The following is a 15,155-nucleotide window of genomic DNA, read 5'->3' as shown; positions in this document are numbered from 1 at the left end:
CTGTTCCCATTAATAAAATACATGTTGGTATTGTTGTTGTTGTTATGTGCCGTCGAGTCGTTTGCGACTCATAGCGACCCTATGTACAACAGCCCTAAACCCTGCTCTATCCTGTGCCAATCGCACTGCCTCTGACACACCCATCCCGATTACCCCAGTCACTGAATTAATCCATCTCATAGAGGGTCTTCCCCTCTTGCGCCGTCCCTCCACCCTCCCAAGAATGATGCCCCTCTCCAAGGACCTCTCCCTCTTTGCAACACACCCAAAGTATGTTAGACTGAGCCCCAGAATCCTTGCCTCCAAGGAGTTGCTTGGTTTAATCCTCTCCAGGATGAATCTGTTTGTTTTCTTGGCAGTCCATGGTACATTCAATACTCTTTTCCAGCACCACAGCTCAAAGGCATTAATTCTCCTTCTGTCCTCCCTAGTCATTGTCCAACTCTCTGATGCATAACAAGTGATTGCAAAGACCATGGCCTGTATCAGGCACAGCTTAGTGTCCATCGCAATACGTTTTTTGATTTCCTGACTGCTGGTGCCAAGAGTGTTGACCATGGAGCCGAGCAAACTGAAGCTGTGAACAATCTCAATCTCTTTGCCATCCATCCTGATGCTACCAATTGGTCCAGTGGTGAGAATCTTTGTCTTCTTGACATTGAGCCTCAGTCTATACTGAAGGCTGCAGTCCTTGACCCTCTGCAGCAAGTGCATGAGGTCCTCCTCAGTTTCAGCAAGCAGGGTTGTATCATCTGCATAACGCAGATTATTAATAGATCTTCCACCAATCCTGATGCCACAATTCTCCTCATAGAGCCCAGTCTCCTGGATAAAACCTAGGTAGAACTTTCAAGTATGGAAATACAAAGGAAGAGGAACAGTTGTAATGATATACATAGCACCATACAAATAGCTGCATGATCAGACATACTACTCCCCATGCTCCTGTACCTGTTTCTATCAATTATTAGTTCCAATGTTTGTTGCAAACTGTGTAATAGACTTTACTCACAGTGGCGGGGTTTATTAGGGAAATGGGTGAGGCAGTGAGGAGGGAAAAGAATATCACACATTGCAAGCCAGTCCAGGTTTAGTTCAGCAATCCAAGCCAGAATAATAAGGCAAAGTTCTTCAATTAGTGACAGTCCAGGTTCATTTTAACAGCACAAATAAACCTCTGGTTTTCTTAATCATTCATCAAACTTCATCTCAGAGCAGTTACAAGGTAGCTTTTTCTTCAGTTATCCAGTAAGCATAACTTTTGACTGTGGCTCCATTTCCAATGTTCCTCTGGTTATACCTGCCACAGTCTTTTCACAGCAGTGCAAGAGTCCTCCATCTTCTCTCCACCACCATCCCTCATAATGTGGAAAGTTTCTCTTACATTATTCTCACAGCTGTTGAAGATTTGCAAGACCATGTGTCTGCACTTTAAGAAGCTGGAGACCATACCTCCCTCACCCCCACTAGAGATTAACACAGTGGCTAAAAAGCCAGTTTTTAAGGGTTCTGACATCCCATGCTATTTATACTATACCTTATAGACACATGACAGTAATTTGTAAAGAAAGTGGGTGATGATATATTTATACAGTTTTCAAAACTTTTCTGAGAATCACAGAATAAGAAATACAGAATTAGACGACAAAAAGATTCAGTCCCGAGCATTCCAAGATATTCAGTTATTCATTCATTCTATGGGCTGATAAATGAAAGGTTAGAGGTTCTAATCTCAGAAGACATCTCAAAAGAATAGTATGGTGGTCTTTTTAGAAAAAAAAATTAGTCATTGGAAATTCTGCGGAGCACAGTTCTACTCTGAAGCTGATGAGGTTGCCACAAGTGAGTGCCTACAAGATGACAACTAAAGCAATTGGGTTCTAAAAGAAAGCATGCTTCAAAACCCACTTCCACAGACTCAAATGGGCTCAAGGTATCCTTCATCAGATTTCCCAGATTATGCATTTTAACTGGAACAATGCCTCATTTTTTAACCCTCCTTCCCCTGCACAGGAAATAGCATTTCTGAATTGTTAGCCTCTCTGTTAGCAGCCCAACACTTAACCCTCTGCATCACCAGGACTCTTAGAACTTAAAATCATGGCAACATTCCCATGTGAGCAAGGTAGTATCACTCAGTGCATAGGCAAGGCCTGACATATGACATATACAAGGTTTCATTTACAAGTTGAATTATGAATGTTACCACCGAACTGCAGTTCTAAAGACCTATCTCACTTACCTGGGGCAACAGCAGGTGTACTAAATATTACCAAGAGATAGAGTGGTAATAACTGTACTACCATTAAAAATAACCAACAGTATCATTTTGCATGTGTAAAGTGGCCTAATTTCAAACCACACAATGTGAGTATCCATCTGGTAACTGAGAGAGAAACTGTTTATTATAGGAACAGAGGAGATTCTTTTTCCTCCCAAAAAGTGCATGCACTAGGAAAGGATCCAGTCCTAGTATAATTCTGAAGTTTACCACACTAATTTGTATCTAACTTGGGCATTGTTTAGAATGACTAATTTTTTTAACTGATGTTTAATTTCATTCATATCTTTTAATTCTAGCATATTGTCTATTTATGATGTATCAAAGAAAGCCTTTATGTAAATTAGATGGCAAAAAAGGGGGGAGAAAGAAATAGTGTGGCCTTAATTCACCCTTTCCCTTTTTTGCTGTATCTTAAATTTCAAAAGGATTCTATACATGCTCCTGCCCTTACCATGTATCAGATGGCAACAATTGACCAGGGTTCTCATTTGTAGAGCTTTTTTTTTTTTTACAAAATTTAATAGACTATAAATCTAGGGCTTATAAATATACTATCTTTCTCCTCTGCTTGTAGAACCAATGAACTATGTGATACTACATTGTAGGAGGAAATATTATGAACTTGATAAAGCAACCACTTTAGTATTTGCTAGTCATTCAGAAAATCTGGAGTATAAATTTATTTTACTGCACACCCATATTTATCATGGCTTTCTTGGAAACAACCTAAGTGCCCATCAACCAATGAATGGATAGAGAAGCTGTGGTATATTCACACAATGAAATGCTACGCTGCATTGAAAACATGGAACTAATGTAATATTATTAAAAATGGGTGACTTTTAGGGGAGCTCTGGTGGCCTAGTGGTAAGGAGCTGCAACTACAATCCCAGAAGCACACGGTTCGAATCCACCAGATGCTCTGCCGGGGAAGGAGGGACAATCTCCTCCTGTACCTGTCAGATCTGATTTGACGGTACACTCACACAAAAATAATAAAATTTAAAAAAATGGGTGACTCTGGAGGACATTATGCTGAGTGAAGTATCTAAGTCACAAAAGGACAAATACTGCATGATGTCACTGTTGTAAAACAGGACTGACCTCGGATTTGGAGGGGACTGAGATAAATGGGTTCAATAATGTATACTACATTGAAACAGATGAGGGAGAAAACTGTTTAAAAGGGATATGTGATTAGGTAGTTTTGTCATGACAGGAGTCCAGAGTGAAGGCTGCATAGTGGAGTGGACCTGAGGGGAGGGATTGTAAAACAATGAAAGAATTTTTCTTTCACTTTACCAAGAGAGTAGTATAATCGGGAGGAGGGTTGGGAGGGGAGAAAAATGCAACAATGAATGAATGAAAATCCAAAGTCTCTGTAAATTTTCATTGAAATTAATAATTGTTGTTGTTGTTGTTATGTGCCGTCGAGTCATTTGCGACTCATAGTGACCCTGTGTACAACAGCCCTAAACCCTGCTCTATCCTGTGCCAATCTCATTGCTTCTGACACACCCATCCCAATTACCCCAGTCACTGAATCAATCCACCTCATAGAGGATCTTCCCCTCCTGCTCTGTCCCTCCACTCTACCCAGCATGATGTCCCTCTCTAAAGACCTGCCTCTCCTTACAAATGTCCAAAGTATGTCAGACGAAGACCCAGAATCCTTGCCTCCAAGGAGTAGCCTGGTTTAACCCTCTCTAGGATGAATCTGTTTGTTTTCTTGGCAGTCCATGGAACATTCAGTAATAAATTTAAAAAATAAAGGTGAAGGCTTTGTAAAAAAAAATAAAATGCTGAGGCAATCTCATGAAGCCACCTATAATCTGTTAATAATTTTCATATTTATGTGTACAACATACAAGAAAAGTAGGATAGGTAGATATAGTACTCCACGTGATTTTTTAACAATAGAAATTAAACTAATGTTTATACTTATTACGTTAAAATAATGTATTATCTTTATATTACAGAATAATATACCGCATATATATGAGAACATTGAGCATGATAAACAAAGAGTATTTTTTGAAAGTAAAAATAAAATACTTTACAGTACTTCTAAGTATGAGAAAAATTCTTCTGTTTGATAAACAATATATTTGGTTAAAGATTCTAGGACCCCCAAGAGTTGACAGCCAATGGTTTGAGACCACAGTCTTGAGCTACCGGTGAGTTCAGGTCTCAGAATGTCCAAGGTAATATCAGGTCTGGGTCAGACCTCAGGAGACCTGCTTTGGCAGGCAGACAGGGGAGCGGTTTGCTTGAGAGTTGTCATCCCATCTGGGCTTGAATACTTCCTGGGCTCTGAGAATGCTAAATCATCAAAACCAAAGGCCCTGGGCTGCTTCTGTACTTCCCAAGGGGCATAAATTCAGACAGGACTCCTCAAGTGTTTTTCAAGTTGTTCCCTTTCTCATCTGTAAAGTGACATGCTAGACTAGAACCTTTCTAATGTTAAAAACCCCTGTTTTTCACACACCAGTGCTCACAGCTGCCAATCTTGGAGTAGTAATTCTTGCTTTTCTGTCTGTCCTTTGAGGCTAGTCACAAAGACAGATGGATTGGTGTTCACATTTTAGCTCCAACACTCATATCTTAGTTGTGAGGACTTAAAAAAATGTCTTACTTTTCAAATTTCAAATTAATCTTTGAAAAATGAGGCTAAGTGTTTTCAGATCTCCTAGAATATGGGGAGTATGAAATGAAAGAATGCATGTGAAAGACATACAAAATCACTGAACACAGTGCCGCAACTAGCCATTCTGATTTCTGCTGTTAGTATTTTTGCAAAAGCAATGTTCTGAAGTTCTTTATTTCATCAATCTTTAATGATTTAAATACAGTTTGGAGTGAGTTAAGTGATTTTGATAGACATCTTTAACAATGTGTTACCAGTATGGGTTCTTTGAATTTTAACAATGATCTCATTTTAAGTAAAAATAAATCCACTATTCTATGTATTATAGAAATACACTCATATAACCTATATTAGATCTATTAGAATGTTCTTGCATAATATTTGGAGCCCTGTGGTACCATGTTTAAAAAAACTTGGTTGCAAACAAAAGTTCAGCAGCTTGAGCCCCCCAGTTGTTCTGTGGGGGACAAACATGGCAGTTGGCTTCAGTGAAGATTTATAACCTTGGAAGTCCTATGAGAATGTTCAACTCTGTCCTATAGTGTTGTTATGAGTCAGAACTGACTTGATGGCAGTGAGTTCAGAGTGGCTATTCAGATATCAAAATTTATCTGCAGTAAAGAGAATTGAGTATTTTGAAGATTCTCTTAACTTTATTTCTCAAGGCTAAAAAACAATAAAATAACACAGAGAAACCATTTTTATAGTTTTGGGTAAGAGCCTACTGAACTAATTATAAATTTTAATGAATTCTTTTTTTGTGATAACAACTTTAAATAAATGTCTACTCTATGTTTTTTTAAATTGGGAATTCCATTCTGTGGCAAATATAAAGTTGAATTTTCTTTTTCTTTCTTTTTTTAAAATCAATCACCTTAGATGATGGAGGAATCAGCCATGTGCACGGTGCCTGGTGGCTTGGCCAGGGTGAAGAGGCAGTTTGAGAAGGACGAAGTGGCTTCTTCCCAGAATATCTTTTCTCAGTACCAACACCAACACCAGCACCACAGCAGAGCTGAGCAGGTACCAGTACTGTTATGCCTCATGGATAAGTCATGAGACATAGCAGTTAAAATGTACTCATTTCAATGCCAAATACAGATATACTAACTCTTTGGTGGTATATTAATTTTTCCTTTATCATTAACTAAAATGAGAATATTTAAATGCTTTGGGAATAATTTTAAAGTATACCTGTACACTGATTTATTTACTTGGAATATTTTCTCTCACATTTCTTGGGAGCCTTGCTGTAATATTTCCCCCCTCAGTTTCTATTTTCATACATAAATTAAAATTAAATAGCTTGGGTTAGTCAGCAGGTAAATAGAAATATTGTGAACAATGTTTATATGGAGGCTCAGCTTCTAGATTATAATTTATTATAAACTATCAGCTAGCTGTTTGCAGAGATGTTATTATTCATGTTAAACTATAGGCTGTTTGTTTGCATAGATTAAATGTGAAGTATTATAATTCTGCTGTTTATTGTGAGGAATTTTCTGTTTTCCTTAAAATCATTGAAAATTAAGTAGCAGAAACCAAATGCTACATAAAACTGCAGAATACAACTTCTGAGTGTTATTTTATAAGGGGGGTGTCCAATTTAATTACTTCATTATCATATATCACCATTCATTTCATGGGATCCAATGGTTTTTTAATGTGGGAATCTAAGTAAAACTCATTAGACTGAGCTCAGCACTTTGAAAAGAAGTACATGCACTATAAACAGTCACACTCGGGCTCTTATTTTGTGAAAAATGATAAAACACCAAGATTCTGTTGAAACATTGTAGATGATTCAAAAGAGGAATTAGTTGTTCGAGAAGGACCTCATGCTTGAGAGAGTGGAGGAAGAGCACAAGAGAGGAAGACCCTGGATGAGATGGATTGACTCAGTGACTGGGGTAATGAGGTGTGTCAGGGATGATAAAGTTGGCTCAGGATAGAGCAGGGTTCAGAGCAAGTGACATGATGGCACATAACAACAACATTTGCTTAACTTAAAAAGACAGAAAGTCCATAGGGGCAGGGCTAGGTAAACTAGAACAATTAAAATTGCAATATACAAAACAATTACTTGTCTTTTCTGGAATACACGTGGCCAAGTAAATTTCTGACAGAAACTCCTTTTAAAGCTACTGTTGTGGACAGCCAAGCAGGAACCAACTCAGAGCTCACCCTCTAGTGGGTCTTTAGAGGCAGTAAAGTTCACACAAGGTACAGCCAGAGGGTTCATTGAAGTCAAGGATGGTGAAACGCCATGTCACATACTTTGAGCATGTCGGTAGGAGAGGCTATTCATGAGAGAGAGTCATCATGATTGGGAAGGTAGAGTGATGATGAGGGAGAGAAAGGCCCTCAACCAGGTGGACTGACAGTGACTACAGTAATGGGCTTGAGTGTGTCAAAGACTGTGAGGTTCAGATAGGGTCACTAGGAATTTTACCCAACTCAATGACACCTAACAACAGCAACAAAGTGCCCAGAAGGAGACTGCCTTTTTTACCCCTGCAGAACAACAGGTGGACTTGAACCATGTGTCTTTTGTTTGGAAGCACAACTCCTTACCATATATATCTATTTCTTGATTCACTTAATGTTTCTATGTTACTGTGCCTATACAGTATCTTGGATCCCAAGAACATTCAATCTGAATTTCTTAGTATATTCTATTCAGGGGAACTCTGGTGGCTTAATGGTAAGAATTAGCACTGCCAACTCAGCTGCTAATCAAATGGTCAGTCATACAAACCTACCAGCCAGTCCACAGGAGAAAGATGTAGGAATCTAAAACTACATGCATAAAATGTATAGCCTTCTAAACCCTATGCAGCAGTTCAACTTTATCTCATAGAATTACTGTGAATTGGAATTGACTCAAGGGTAATTAACGATTTTCTGTTTGGTAAATTGCATGAGTTCTGGTGGCCTAGCAATAAGGAGCTGTACTTCCAGCCCAAAAAAACAAGGAGTTGAGCTTCGAACTCACTAAGGAGAAGATCAGTAATTTCCACCCTTGTTATTTACAGCCTCTGAAACCCCCCAGGAGGTTTCAGCTACAAGAGTCCATGGGGAAATGGCAAAATAAATAAATAAATAAATATTTTCTACCTTGGAAAAGCAAATACTCTTTGATCTCTAATTTGTAATTTAAGGTAAATGTCAAATTTGGTTACAGACAGCCCATGCAAAAAAGTCATGAGTCTTAGGCAGTCACTTGAACTTTAAAAAATCCTCTGATGCATTCTAAAAATCTCTGATGTTATCAACAAGGATTGAAAACCTAATGTTTGCTGAAAGAAACAGGTAGTTAATTCTGTCCTTGCCTCAGCTATTGTCAGCTTTGATCATATTCTCAGGCTCATTTTCTATTCAACACCTTGGGATTTAGTTTCCTGTTTAGCCTATCCCTGACCAAAGATATTTATTTTGTTGAAATATAGTAATTAATATAAATATTGAAATCAAGTACAATTATAGTTAAAAGGAAAAAAATATTTGTTTTGGGCTTGTGACAATGTTTTAATGTCACAATTAGTAATAATTTCATAGGTACAATAATTAAGTCCAATATGCCTCTTGCCTTCCTAATGTATTGAAATCACTTGTTTCAGGGTAATTAGCTGACTATTTGGTAAACATTTATCTGGGAGATCAGTAATTGAGCTAAGCAAATTTTGAAAATTAAGCTACCTTGAAATTAAAGATGCTTTCTGCTTGTTGATCACTCAATCTATATTAACCTTTATCTATCAAAAAAGACGTTCTGAAATGAAAGTGGTGGACAAACATAGCAGCTTTCATTTTTCCAGATACTTGAAACTGTGGATGATGTGTTAGTTATAAATTCTAGACTTACCATGTTTTGTGTTTCTAAAAGAGTATCACTGCTGGCCTATGAAACATCAATACGTAAATGGGGGGGGGGAAATCTATTTGGCCAATCACAACCTTGAAACAATGGGGAGAAAGTGAGGAGACAGCTTCTTAAGAGAGTGGATCAGCAACTTTATGAAGCAATTTTAATAGGTAATGTTTTTAACACTGCCCATTTAGATTTCACTTTTCTAAAATATTTCCAATAGATAAGAATGCAATTCAATCCTCATTAAAGGAGTCTACATTATTCAGTAGGTCTCTATTTTGTATCTGTTGTTGTCATTGTGTACTGTGAAGTCAGAACTGACTTGTAGCTGACCCTCCAGCAGGTAGGTTTTCAGCAGCAAGAAAGAGCACACATGGGAGGAGATTGCCTATCCTTCTGGCACAGAGAAGCTGGTGGGTTCAAATTGTGTGTCTTTGGGATTGCAGCTCACCTTCTTAACCTCTAGGCCACCAGTTGATGTTTCAGTTAAAAAACTGTATCAGCATTAACTCAGACTTTTTTTTTTTTTACGATCAAGTGGGCAATATTGTATGTCAATGAAAATCACTTAATTATTAATGTTATATTGGAAAGAGCTACTTGAGAGGAATTTTTTTAAATCCATCTATTAGTACCACACTGTAGTTTGGACTATGAATAATCACACCTTCATCGTTAAGAGAATGTCTCTAAATATCCCGGAGTAGGTATTAGAATTCACTTTCACTTGCCCATGCCATGAGTTTTGTCTGACTCTTTAGAAAGTTTCTCCTTCTTCATCCAATTTTCCCAAAAGTTTTATTAAGATATAATTTATACACTATAAAATCCATATGTTTTAAGAATATAACACAATGGTATATTTGCAGAATGATATAGCCATCATGACTATCTTATTTTCAAACACTTCCATTGGCCCCAAAAGAGACATTGTGCCCACCAGCAATCCATGTGTCATACATATTCAGAGCTTAACTTTCATCTTCTCCTATGATCTTAGCCTTCCTCTCCTTTGCAGCACACTCATAGATTACTCATTACTGTGTGTTCTTTGGGTATGATTTGTAAAGTCCTGGAAACCTTCCTTTCTGTAGCTGCTTTCCCTTGCCTTGTTGAGTTTTTCTGAGTGGCTTAAGGAGAGAAGAACAGATGGCACTCCAAATATTGTACGAGTATTCAGCATTTGGGCAATTGCCTTCGTGTGAAAACTAGTATGCTGAATCCATATCAAGAGTAGAAAGTGTTCCTGACCTTCGCTCCCCGCAGCCAACTCTGAGGCAGGCCAGTTGGGAGCTGCATGACAGGATGTATCTTTATGCATACATCTGCTGTTGCAAAATCCTAATGTAAACAGCAATCAGTAAGATTATGTGGATTTGGAACAATCCCTGGACAATGTCAGGTCGATAGAAAACGTTTTTGACAGCTTGTGACACATATAATCTGGCATCTGTGTGGTTTTAGATTCTTTAAAGGTGACCTATAATTACTCCCTAGCAAACGAAATATATTTTTATCAACTAACTGTCCACATTGCTAGCGTTTCTTATGTAAGTGCCTTACACTTACCTTTAGCTTCTAGCCTCATGTATCATTTTTCAAGGTCACAGCCTACAGGTCTAACCTATAGCTCTACAAGCATAGAAGGTTATTACCAATAATAATAGTTTTCATATTTTCTTTTAACTATGTACAGTATTTTAAAATTAGTATTGTAATTTAAGATCACTCTAAAGCAGCAGCCTCGAGTAGTGATCTGACCCGTAGGTGTCAGAGAACCCTGGGGGCATGGTGGTTAAGTGAAAGATTAGTAACTCAAGCTCATCAGATAATCTCTGGGGAAAGGTGAGGCACTCTGCTTCTGGAACAATTTATAACCTTGGCAACTTTATGGGGCAGTTCTCCTCTGTCCCATAGGGTCTCCAGGAGTTGGAATCAGTTCAATGGCAATTGATAACCTAGCCTCTTCTATAAAATGAGAAGAAAGTAATAGGATATGTTTGTTTATTTGTTTCCATTCATTCACTGTTGCACTTTTCACCCCTTCCAACCTTTCCCCCAGTACACTACCCTTTTGGAAAAGTAAAAGAAAAATTCTTTCATTGTTTTACAAACCCTCCCCCAGAAAGTAATAGGATATTTTTAAGAGTAAACTAACATTTTCCATTTAGTCCTTAATCTAATGCCTTGATATATATATATATATTCAACACTGGGGTACATGGGAGTATTGTCACTAAAGCCAAGAAGCCAATTTGAGTGATAATTATCAGCAAGACAGACCACAATTCATAAACATTTTATAGACAAGTTAAAAAAGACAAAGACTGCCTTGCCTTGTACCTCAAATTGTATCAGTCTTCTCCATTATTTTGCTCTGAGAGACAGTCTGCCAAAAGTCTCATATGTAACAAAAGAATGGCAATAACAACTCACTGCTGTCACGTCAGGACTCCCTCTGAGCTGACCGTCCAGTGGGCTTCCCATGGTTGCAAATCATAGGGGAGGAGATGGCCTAACTTTCTCTTGAGGAGCAATGTTTGGATTCAACTGTGTGCCTTTGGGTTGGCACCATAACTACTCACTCACTAGCCCAAGATTAGTTTAAAATGAACATAAGTATATCTACCTTTTGCACAGTTGTTAAAAAGGTCTCATTTCGAGTAGAAAGTGCTTGACACAGACTCCAGAGAATGACAGGATGAGATGGATCTCTGCAGGTTGAGGACAAGAATATGCATAAAATGTCATTTGTGCAACTATATCACAGCCTAGGATGTCATTATGAATAAATGTTTGCTTTTCAAGTCATAGCAAATGAATAGTGTTTGCTTTTGAAACCTGCTTTACTCACAATATTGTGATAAGATGCACTGAAGAAAATAATAAAATTAATCTATTAATTGAGTCAGGCAAGTGAGGAAAGGTTATATTGTGTGAATAAATGAAAATACAAAGAGTTGAGAGTGTGTTGATTTTTCTCCGTTTCTACAAGTATTGTGGTTTCTCCAAATATTTTCGTTGTTACAAAGAAGGGAAGGCAAAATATTTATGAGGTAAAAAATTTACTTCATGACATTTTCTGATTCATGCAGCTAAAACCAAAAATAAATTTAACAAATGCTTGTTTAACATACTATACACTTATATAAACAAACACTAAGAAATAAGGAGTTCTGGGGGAGAGTGGGTGACGTTTTGTGCTGCTAACTGAAAGGTCAACAATTCAAATCCACCAGCTGCCTCTCTGCAGGAAAGAGATGAACAGTGTTCTCTTATAAAGATTTACAGTCTCAGAAACATGATGGAGGGGCTCTATGAGTTGGAGTTGACCCAAAAGTAGTGAGCTTTATTTCCTAGAGTTGAGGAATTGTTGGCCCAAAGGTAGAAATCTCCTCTGGAAGATCCAGGTTAAATTTCCAGTCAATGATCCTCATGAACAGCCCTAACTTATTTGTCAATGGAGTCTTGTGTGTTGTTATGCTGTAGAATAGATTTCAGCAGAACTTCCAGCCTAAAACAGCCTAGGAAGACACGCCAGTTATACTGCTTCTGAAAATCAGCCAGTGAGAACCATATAGACCATTGCTGAGTGGGACAGCATGTTGTTCCTTTGCTCATAAGATTGCCGTGGGTTGAAGTTCAATTCCATAGCTGCTCTTAAAAACATTTGTCAGAGGGAGCTCTGGTGGTTTAATGGTCAGAAGCTGTGCTGTAATTCCAAAATAGTTTGTCACAGAACTATTACTATTCATGGGACGCATAAGACCCTTCACTAAACAGGTACATTTAACACAGCACCCACTGGCCAGTGATTATGGCAGGTCTCACAGAGTGCAGACTGAGCCTGAATCTCTGGTAAAACAAAAAGCCAGAAATAGCACAAAATGAGACATCCAGAGGCTCAAGCAAGTTCTCAGTATCTGAAAGTAGCTAGCCTTGTTCTATTCAATTAAAATTTTAACAAGTAATTTTTTTCACTGCTCTTACCTTCCACACTCAGTCCCTGTAAACTGTCTATCCTCTTTAGCTCTTTCTCAATACTTGGCACTTAGAAGATGGAAAAAAAAGCATAATATGATTGATTTTTTAACTTTTGATCCAGATTTAGAACAAAGGTTCATGGGACATATGGGGGTCAAAGAAAAAAGAAAGGAAATGGTGGGGGAGAAACTCAAACTACAATATCTTTAATCAACTATGTGTATCACTACATCTGCCTTCAGAAGGTCAATGAGCTGGTTTGTACAGAGCTCAGTTGACTGAATTTCTCTATTAAATATTCCAACTCCCAGCTATCTTCTGTAGCAAACCAGCTTTGCTATACATGAGTAAGTCAGTTTTCATTTTATCAAGAAGTGGACATGGAAACTCAGATCCAATTCTGAGTTGTTGATACAGATTGCACAACTTTTTGCTTTCCACTGCTGCACTGTCTTGCTCATGGTGTTCCATTTCGTTCCTGCTGTTCCAACCTGTGCCACTGGTACTGCTGCATCACCACTTGGCCACTGTGCTTTTGTGTCTCCACAAAATTTTCTCCTGTTATCCACTTCTGTCTTCCTATGGCTCTATAGTCATGGCAGATTCAATGTCCTTTTCTACAGAATTAAATCGTTAGAATGATATCTTTTGCAAAGTCCCTCACTCAATCTGTACACTAACTCAGCTGCAGTAAATTTGCCTACATCCAGCTACAGAGAACACAAAAGCAAAATCATGTGAGAAATTGTTCTTCTCTGAAGATAGAAAGCCCTCTCTACAAAACCTGACAAACCCCTCACACCTCCCCTGGCTTCACAAAGCCTGCCTGGGCTTGGTCTGTCTAGAAATGCACATTCCTCAACATTCCCTATTTCCTACCTTTACTCTGAAATCTTCAGAGTTAGAAATAGTGTGTTGGGGGAATGTCAAGGGATCACCCAGTTTGTGTGTGTGTGTGTGTGTGTGTGTGTGTTTCAATCTTTTTGGACCTGAAGCTAGAATAACTTTACTTAGCATCTATCATATCACCTCCAGCCCTGCTTTAATTCAGAATCAAATAGCTCTCCTTGTGAGGTCTCCCATTGGCAGTGCTTGTCATCTGAGCATTGGGTGAAGTGGTTCTCATTTTTGCTATGTCTCACAATTACCCAGGCAGCCCACGCCATTCTAATTTAATTGCTCTGGAGCACGGTCTGGAATTAGGGAATTCTATAGGTCTCCCAGTTACTCTGATGTACATCAAAGAACAGGAAATGCAAACCTGAGCCAGGATTTGTTAGCTCAGCGATGATTATATCCTCTTAGCGTCTGATCTGAAGCCTGTCATCTGCCCACCCCATATTGTCCTGCCAATAACAGGATCCTTCTGCTTCAAGGATAATTCTCTTAAGATGCCTCCTGATTGCAAATAATAGAATAGGTACCTGGAAGATGCAGACAAGCCAGGGTTTAAACAATTCATAGTAAGGATAATAAATAGTTTAACAAACAATTCACTGAAATCCAAACCTAGTCAATTCATTTTCTATCTGTTACAGATAATATTGAAAGAATGGAAACATGTATGTGGATCCACACAAATGTGTGCATACATATATGCCTGTGTGTGTGTATGATCATGGGCGCTCTTGTGACCTAGTAGTAAGCATCTATGCTCCTGAAGGTATGGTTCAAATCCTCAAGCTTCTCTCTGAGAGAAGTATGAGCAATCTCTTCTCATGTGATTACTGCCTCTGAAAACTCACTGGAGGGTGAGCTGTGGGTCCATTCCGACTCAATGGTACACAATGACAACATATTAACTTAGAAATATATTAGAATATAACATTACATAAGCCTGAATTAGAGCTGAATTAATTAGCCTATTCTAAAATAGACCTGAGTAAAGGAATGATATCAATAAACTAATTGAAGATATATTTGAACATTAAAAATAAACACTTAGAACAATAAAATAAGTGCATAAAGTTAATAAAAAACACATCCACATAGTATAAATTTATATACAATGAATTCATTGAAACTGACATATAATGGCTTATAATTTTGTGAGAGTATGTCATCTATACACCTAATATCTCATGAGTCTGTCACTCTGCTATTTCTGCAGAAATAATAGTGCTTTTGAGAAAAACAGAACTTCATTTAATTGAAAAAAAACACTGTCATTTGACTATTGGCTCTTATTGATACGGTACTTGGTGAGATTTCTCAGTGTCGACAAATTGTTTTTTTGTACAGTGATTCTTCTTTTTTTTTTTAAACGCTTCCTGGGTCACTCAAAATTTTGCCATCATGGTCTTTGCAATCACTTGTCATGCATCAGAGAGTTGGACAATGACTAGGGAGGATAGAAGGAGAATTGATAC

The 15,155-nt window shown here is 38.0% G+C and overlaps 1 protein-coding gene across 1 annotated transcript in view; it reads left to right on the top strand.

The window, feature by feature from the left end:
- XIRP2 (xin actin-binding repeat containing 2) overlaps positions 1 to 15,155 on the top strand; it is a 442,953-nt gene that overhangs the window by 367,981 nt on the left and 59,817 nt on the right. Inside the window, exon 4 of the mRNA XM_006879480.1 lies at positions 5,811 to 5,954. Coding sequence (XP_006879542.1) covers positions 5,811 to 5,954 — 144 coding nt within the window. The remainder of the gene's footprint in view (positions 1 to 5,810; positions 5,955 to 15,155) is intronic.

The sequence above is a fragment of the Elephantulus edwardii genome, unplaced genomic scaffold (genome assembly GCF_000299155.1).
Source record: "Elephantulus edwardii isolate Elephantulus edwardi_28Jun2011 unplaced genomic scaffold, EleEdw1.0 scaffold00003, whole genome shotgun sequence".
Lineage (NCBI taxonomy): Eukaryota > Metazoa > Chordata > Mammalia > Macroscelidea > Macroscelididae > Elephantulus > Elephantulus edwardii.
The sequence above is the reverse complement of the archived record's forward strand: the minus strand, read 5'-3'. Positions and strand labels throughout refer to the sequence as shown.